We start from the raw sequence: 8,642 nt of genomic DNA on the forward strand, positions 1-8,642 counted from the left end.
CAAATCTTACCTCACTTTACCAATCTTACCTTACCTCACCTTACCAATCTTACCTTACCCGATCTTATTCTATCTGTACCGGGTTCGAATATATGCAGACCTGCTAGTGCCTGAATCCCCCTTCGAGTGAAAACACAAGCAGAAGATCAAATACGCATGTTCAAGATCCTGTAATCCATGTCAGCGTTTGGTGGGTTATGGAAACAAGAACATACCCAGCATGCACACCCCCGAAAACAGGGGTATGGCTGCCTTCATGGCGGGGTAAAAACGGTCATACACGTAAAAGCCCACTCGTGTACATGATATGAGTGAACGTGGGAGTTGCAGCCCACAAACGAAGAAGAAGAAGAGGAGTTCTACCTGACCCAGTTCCCACTGACCCACTTCCAGGCCGGTGACTCCAGGACCCAGCTTGGTGACGACGCCGCTGCACTCGTGTCCCAGGAGCATAGGTTCCTTCACCACGAAGGGTCCGATGGCACCAGTGGTCCAGTACTTCACGTCGCTCCCACAGATACCCACACTCCGCATGCTGAGCTGCACCTCTGAACAGAGAGAGATTCAAAGAAATTTCATTCTTCTGCCCCTTTTGGGGTGTAGAGGATGCAATTACAATACACACTCATTGAATCACACCTTCAGTCCAACAATGTCACCAAAACAAGCAACACACACACTCAAACACACACCGCGCGCGTATAACAATGATTTGCAACTATTCAAACTTCAACATATTGGCAAGTACGTATTGATTGTGACTTAAAGCTGCATCCCTTTCCAAGTCTTATGAATTTACTTAAATACAAGTTGTGTTTTCTTCCCAGCGCGAAACGAATTGCATAAACCGAACATTCAGATATGCGACTGATATTTGCGTGGTATCAATTTGTTTCGATTTACAACATTTTTAGGGCATTCTAAAAAAACAAAATGAAATCCATCCCCAACATTTCCCTTATTACACTCATTTCAAATTCTGTTTTCTGTTTTCGCCTTCTCTTCTTCCTAATTCGATCTGCAGTTTTAGAGAGAGAGAGACCATGGTGGGTATATTGATCGTGGTGATGATGATTGACTGGCTTAGACGATGTTGATAATATTTAGGATGATAATAACTGATTTGTTAATTAATATGAGTATTTATGATGATGGTTGATTGATTTAGACGATACTGATAACATTGATGATGATGACTGATTGGTAAGATTGATTGATTAACTGATATGGGTATCTATATGGCGCCTATCCTCGGTCAGAGACCAAGCTCCACGCGTTTTTACAGACACGGAGGCATTTGTGTAAGTGTCTGCCTGCCTGCGTAGAGCCGACTGAAAGTGAGCGGCATTTAGGCGCTCAATATTAGTTTCCTCTGTCATTCAGTCACACACACACACACACACACACACACACACACACACACACACACACACACACACACACACACACACACACACACACACACACACGAGTCTTTACCTCCAGGTCCTGGCTCGGGAACAGGTCTCTCCACCTGTACAGGTCAGAAGATCAATTCATTCTTCACTTTGTTCGTTTTGTTGTTGGTGTTGTTGTTTTTCCTTCGCTCGTTTCAATGTAATGTAATGTAATACAGTGAAATTTAATGTAACGTAATGCATGTATGTATGTATGTGTGAGTGTGTGTGTGTGTGTGTGCGCGCGCGCGCGTGTGTGTGTGTGTGTGCGTGCGTGCGTGCGTAGGTAGGTAGGTATGTAGGTAGGTATGTCTGTTTCTAAGTTCGAATCTATGTTTGTAGGTAGCCAGGTAGGTAGGTAGGAAGGTAGGCATGTGTGTGTGTGTGTGTGTGTGTGTGTGTGTGTGTGTGTGTGTGTGTGTGTGTTCGTATGTAGGTTCGTAGGTAGGCAGATATGAAGGTTGGTCGGTAGGGAGATAGGTAGGTATGTGAGTAGTTAGTAGGTAGATAGGTTGGTTTGTATGTATGTTCATTTGTATGTTTGTATGTAAGTTGGTGGGAAGGCAGATATGTGGGTAGACAGGTAGGTAAGTAGGTAGTTAGTAGGTAGCTAGGTAGGTATATATAGATATGCAGTCAGGTAGGTAGGCAGGTTGGTGTTTGCTTGTAGGTTGGTAAGTAGGCAGATATGTACGTAGGTAGATAGATAGGTAGTTAGCGGGTAGAATAGAGAGGTATGCAGATATGCAGGCAGGTGTGTAGATATGCAGGCACGTAGGAAGGTGGGTAGGTTGGTAAGCAGGTAGACAGTTATGACTGTAGACATACAGATGGGTAGGTAGGTAGGTCGGTAAGTATGCATGTATACCTAAGTAGGTAGGTAGACAGGCAGGTTTGTAGGCAGGAAGCTGTGTGGGTATGTGGTGTTAATGTGCGGGGAGGTGTGGTGTGTCTATGTGTCGGTGTGTGTGACACAGAGACAGGCGGACAGACAGACAAAAAGAGAGCGTCAAAGGCATAGACAGACCAGCAGGGAAAGAGTGGTAAAGGAAGGCTTCCTCTCTTTCTCGCACACACACACACACACACACACACACACACACACACACAAAAGCAAGCACGCACATAAACTCTCTCTCTCTCTCTCTCACACACACACACACACACACACACACACACACACACACGAGCGCAAGCGCACAGAAAAAAAATACAGACACAAACCGACAGACAGACGGACGGACACAGAAAACATAGACAGGAGGGGGCGGGGGGGGGGGGCGGGGGGGGGGGCACCCCGAAACTGGTTCCAGATTCCTACCAGTCTCAGGTCTCCTTTCTCGAAGAGAACGGCAGAAAGGTTGGAGTCTGTCATGACTGGAGTGAAAGAAACGCCGCACAGTTCCACAAGGCTGAAAACATGAGGACAGACAGTGACCCTTTCATGTAAAGCATGCTGGAAATTGACACCAGTGGATTTGCACTCCTGGGACAATTCGTTTTTGGATTGTGTTCTTGCATCCGTGTGTGTGTGTGAGAGAGAGAGAAGGAGAGAGACAGAGACACAGAGAGAGACAGAGAGAGGTTTCGTTTGTGTTCATGAATGCGTATGTGTTAATGAGAGAGAGAACGAGCAAACGAACGAATATTTTTAATGAGGGAAGTAGAATAAGCATGTATATGCTTTTTTACATCCAACCCTCAGGGCAAAGAGAAATGAAATCAAAATGTTCACAAGATAACAAAAGGTTATAAAATAAAATAAAATAAAATAAACATACATGACATTCAAATACACTCAGAGAGAGAGAGAGAGAGAGAGAGAGAACTCGAATGTTTTCGAACTCGAATGTTTTATTGAGGGTAAGAGAGAGAGAGAGAGAGAGAGAGACAGACAGACTGACAGACAGACAAAGATTGCTTGCGAGTGTTGTAAACCGTTTTCAGTGGTTTTCCATTCAATTTTGACGAGGGTTAATGTACTTAATATTTTGACACAACTTCTGTCGCTGTTGCACCAATATGCTGCCATATTCCAAGGTCCAGCATTTCGTCTGCAATGACGGGTTCGTACAGTTTTTGTTAAAATAAGCCACTGAAAATGGGTTATTACATCCACTTACGGTAATGTCGTTTCATTTATACACAAAAGTTGCCAGCGGTAAAATAAGTCCCTGAATTCAGGACGCGAAAGCAGGATTTTACCACAAAATTTCCGTTTTTGCCACACCCACCCACTCCCCCACTCTCCCTAACCATGCAAAGGGAAACAAAACAAACAAAAATGGCGACTTGGATCGACGAAGTGTCGGTTATTCATGAAAAGGATCATTTCGCTTTGCCAGACACTGGATCAGAAAGGTTGGATTACACGCTGCATGTCATTTCTAACATCGCTGCATTGCAAAAAAAAAAAAAAACAGGGAAAATTCCGTTTAAATAGAGTAGGATACAACAAGCACACGCAATGAAACAATTGGGCTGCATACCTTGTCCAGCGGTGTCAGCATGAGTCTCTCCAACAACACACTCACACACAGTGCAGACGACAGACAGAGGTTTGTTTGCGGGTCGTGCGCAAAAAAAAAAAAAAAAAAAAAAAAAGAAAGAAAAAAAAAAAAAAAAAAAAACCCTGTGCCGGCCTTTCTCGTGTTATCACCGTCACTGCGGACGATAATTGCCAACGGGCAATTTGTTCACGTATCAGGCATTACAGAACGACTGAACGGCTCAAGGCCACACTGAGCGATAACAGGCAACATCTTAACCGAGTTCACAAGTTTGAATTCCGGACACTGGCGTCACAGTGGTGTTTTTGTTGTTGTTTTCTTGTTGTTTTGTTGTTGTTGTTGTTGTTGTGTTGTTGTTGTTGTTGTTGTTGTTTTGTTGATGTTGTTGTTGTAGTTCTGTGTCCCAGCTCTTCCAACAAGGGATAATGCCGCCATGGAATTAGTGTAGGCAGGGAAAAAAAAAAAAAAGAATTTTTAACGCAAAGTAAATTCAGCCCAGCTGAGACCCTTTTAAAGCTGTTCAGACCTTCACCATTGGCCCAGGGGTTGGGTTGTATTCATAAGCGCTCCATTAACAGGGCTAAATTGGCCTACCTTTAAAGATTTCCCGACGGTAACGCTAAATCCAGACAGGACAGTCCAGCGCTGGGCGCTGCAAAAAACACTCATGCATCGAGCCAGGTTCCACAGGCTGGTTCTCAATTGTGCTGAGGCCTCATGGAATAAAAGGGGTTAATAGTTAAAAGGTTAAAGGACTTTTAGCCATTTTACGTTCATCAGGGTAGTGAATTCATATCCACTGTCTCCAGAGCTTAGCATAGGAATCTCTCTCTCCTCTCTCTCTCTCTGTCTCTTCCAGTGTCTCTCCCCCCCCCTCTCTCTCTCTCTGTCTCTTCCAATGTCTCTCTCTCTCCTCTCTCTCTCTGTCTCTGTCTCTTCCAATGTCTCTCTCCCCTCTCTTTCTCTTTCTCTCTCTCTCTCTCTCTCTCTCTCTCTCTCTCTGTGTCTCTCTGTCTCTTCCAATGTCTCTCTCTCCTCTCTCTGTCTCTTCCAATGTCTCTCTCTCCCCCCCCTCTCTCTGTCTCTTCCAGTGTCTCTCTCTCTCCCCTCTCTCTCTCTCTCTCTCTCTCTCTCTCCCTCTCTCTCTCTCTCTCTCTCGGTCTCTCTGTTTCTTCCAGTGTCTGAGTAACAGGTCCCATAGCTTTTTAAGGCCATTTGGGGCAGTGAAGTCATATCCACTGTGTCTAGAGCTTGACATAGGAAGGCAGTGAATTCATATCCACTATGTCCAGGGCTTGGCACAGGAAGGCAGTGAATTCATATCCACTGTGTCTAGAGTTTGGCACAGGAAGGCAGTGAATTCATATCCACTATGTCCAGCGCTCGGCACAGGAAGGCATTGAATTCATATCCACTGTGTCCAGGGCTTGGCACAGGAAGGCAGTGAATCCATATCCACTGTGTCCAGAGCTCGGCACAGGAAGGCAGTGAATTCATATCCACTGTGTCCAGGGCTCGGCACAGGAAGGCAGTGAATCCATATCCACTGTGTCTAGAGCGTGGCCCAGAAAGGCAGTGAATTCATGTCCACTGTGTCCAGCGCTCGGCACAGGAAGGCAGTGAATTCATATCCACTATGTCCAGCGCTCGGCACAGGAAGGCATTGAATTCACATCCACTGTGTCCAGGACACGGCACAGGAAGGCAGGCCCCAACTCTCTCCTTTCGCAGTTCTCACCTTCCCCGACCAACCGAAGTCAGGTAACCATTCACACCTGGGTGGAGTGAGGTAAAATCGGAGTAAAGCACCTTTCCCAATGACTCACACACCAGGCCGAAACGAGGGCTTGAACCCTGATGACTGGTGAACACTGGACCAGAAGACCAACGCCTAACCACCTCTGCCAACACCCTCTCACCCCCCAACCCCCCTACCCCCCCGCCCTCCCAACCCCCTTCCCTCGGTAGAACTTTATGAATGTAATCCAGCCGCAGATAACGGACAGGCCGTCACACCCTTCAGCTGGACCCCGACATACAGACAGGGGCGACATCGTGGTGTTGACCTTTGCTTCCACTCACAGAGTGAACCACACACCGATAAACTCTGCTCCATCAATCACAGCCCATTTCATATCTTGTCATAACAGCCATCGTGGTGTCTTATAACCCAAGATATGAGGCTTTCTATTGCTGTGCTGTAGCGTGCTGTACTGTACTGTACTGTGCTGTGCTGTGCTGTACTGTACTGTGCTGTGCTGTACTGTACTTGCTGTAGTGTGCTGTGCTGTACTGTGCTGTACTGTACTGTACTGTGCTGTGCTGTACTGTACTGTGCTGTACTGTACTTGCTGTAGCGTGCTGTGCTGTGCTGTGCTGTACTGTACTGTACTGTGCTGTGCTGTACTGTACTGTGCTGTACTGTACTTGCTGTAGTGTGCTGTGCTGTACTGTACTGTACTGTACTTGCTGTAGTGTGCTGTGCTGTGTTGTGCTGTGCTTTGTTGTGCTGTGCTGTGCTGTGCTGTGCTGTGCTGTGCTGTGCTATACTATGCTGTGCTGTGCTGTACTGTGCTATACTATGCTGTGCTGTGCTGTGCTGTGCTGTACTGTGCTATACTATGCTGTGCTGTGCTGTACTGTGCTATACTATGCTGTGCTGTGCTGTGCTGTGCTGTGCTGTGCTGTACTGTGCTATACTGTGCTTTGTTGTGCTGTGCTGTGCTGTACTGTGCTATACTGTGCTGTGCTGTGCTGTACTGTGCTATACTATGCTGTGCTGTGCTTTGTTGTGCTGTGTTGTGCTGTGCTGTACTGTGCTATACTGTGCTGTGCTGTACTGTGCTATACTGTGCTGTGCTGTGCTTTGTTGTGCTGTGCTGTGTTGTGCTGTGCTGTACTGTGCTATACTATGCTGTGCTGTGCTTTGTTGTGCTGTGCTGTACTGTGCTATACTGTGCTGTGCTGTGCTGTACTGTGCTATACTGTGCTGTGCTGTACTGTGCTGTGCTTTGTTGTGCTGTGCTGTACTGTGCTTTGCTGTACTGTGCTGTGCTTTGTTGTGCTGTACTGTGCTTTGCTGTACTGTGCTGTGCTGTGCTTTGTTGTGCTGTGCTGTACTGTGCTTTGTTGTGCTGTACTGTGCTGTGCTGTGCTTTGTTGTGCTGTGCTGTGCTGTGCTGTACTGTGCTGTGCTTTGTTGTGCTGTGTTGTGCTGTACTGTGCTGTGCTGTGCTTTGTTGTGCTGTGTTGTGCTGTACTGTGCTGTGCTGTGCTTTGTTGTGCTGTGCTGTGCTGTGCTGTACTGTGCTGTGCTTTGTTGTGCTGTGTTGTGCTGTACTGTGCTGTGCTGTGCTTTGTTGTGCTGTGTTGTGCTGTACTGTGCTGTGCTGTGCTTTGTTGTGCTGTGCTGTGCTGTGCTGCGCTCTTCTGTACTGTGGTGTCTTGTGCTGTGCTGTGCTGTAATTTGCTGTGCTGTGTTGTGCTATACTCTGCTGTACTTTCCTTGTTGTGCTGTGCTGTGCTGTAATTTGCTGTGCTGTGTTGTGCTATACTCTGCTGTACTTTCCTGTGCTGTGCTGTACAGTGCTTATCTGTAGTGCTGTGCTGTACTTTCCTGTGCTGTGCTGTAACTTGCTGTGCTGTGTTGTGCTATACTCTGCTGTACTTTCCTGTGCTGTGATGTGCTGTGCTTATCTGTAGTGCTGTGCTGTACTTTCCTGTGCTGTGCTGTACAGTGCTTATCTGTAGTGCTGTGCTGTACTTTCCTGTGCTGTACTGTAATTTGCTGTGCTGTGTTGTGCTTATCTGTAGTGCTGTGCTGTACTTTCCTGTGCTGTGCTGTACAGTGCTTATCTGTAGTGCTGTGCTGTGTTGTGCTATACTCTGCTGTACTTTTCTGTGCTGTGCTGTGCTGTGCTGTGCTTATCTGTAGTGCTGTGCTGTACTTTGCTGTGTTGTGCTGTGTTGTGCTGTAGACCAGCTGTATGATAACTGTTATGAAATATGATATGATGCATGATTGCAGAGTCGTTTCTCACACTACCGCATGTCCATACATGTACGCACACACATACACACACAAACACACACATGCACGCACACACAAACACACATACGCAAGCACACACACACACACACACACACACACACACACACACATGCAAGCACGCACTTTCACACACACACACACATATATGCAAGCACGCACTTTCGCACACACACACACACACACACACACACACACACACACACACACATGCAAGCACGCACTTTCACACACACACACACACACACACACACACACACACACACACACACACACACACACACACACACACACACACACACACAGAGAGAGAGAGAGAGAGGACCGGTTTGCACGGCGACACCCCATAAGAAAAGAAAGGAACCCCCCAGCACAAAATGCACTGTACAGCACTCCTCTTTTCTCCCTCTACCCACCGTCACCCCACCAACACACTCACCCACCACCAGCACACTCCCTTCAATCTGCCAGTAGTTTAACCCTTTGACTGCTGCTGACAAGTATGCTGGTCAGTGAAGGGCTGTCACCTCACTGTGATATGACAGAGCTTACAGGTCAGGATGTCAGTGAAGGGCTGTCACCTCACTGTGATATGACAGCTTACAGGTCAGGATGTCAGTAAAGGGCTGTCACCTCACTGTGATATGA

The 8,642-nt window shown here is 46.8% G+C and overlaps 1 protein-coding gene across 1 annotated transcript in view; it reads right to left on the reverse strand.

Moving 5' to 3' along the window:
* LOC143283133 (sorbitol dehydrogenase-like) overlaps positions 1 to 4,034 on the reverse strand; it is a 22,695-nt gene extending 18,661 nt beyond the window's left edge. The window contains exons 1-4 of the mRNA XM_076589273.1: positions 3,926 to 4,034; positions 2,758 to 2,848; positions 1,480 to 1,513; positions 384 to 548 (exon numbers count right to left, since the gene is read on the reverse strand). Of these exons, the coding sequence (XP_076445388.1) occupies positions 384 to 548; positions 1,480 to 1,513; positions 2,758 to 2,811 (253 nt within the window). The 5' untranslated portion in view covers positions 2,812 to 2,848; positions 3,926 to 4,034. The remainder of the gene's footprint in view (positions 1 to 383; positions 549 to 1,479; positions 1,514 to 2,757; positions 2,849 to 3,925) is intronic.
* Positions 4,035 to 8,642: the final 4,608 nt, after the last annotated feature.

The sequence above is a fragment of the Babylonia areolata genome, chromosome 6 (genome assembly GCF_041734735.1).
Source record: "Babylonia areolata isolate BAREFJ2019XMU chromosome 6, ASM4173473v1, whole genome shotgun sequence".
Lineage (NCBI taxonomy): Eukaryota > Metazoa > Mollusca > Gastropoda > Neogastropoda > Buccinidae > Babylonia > Babylonia areolata.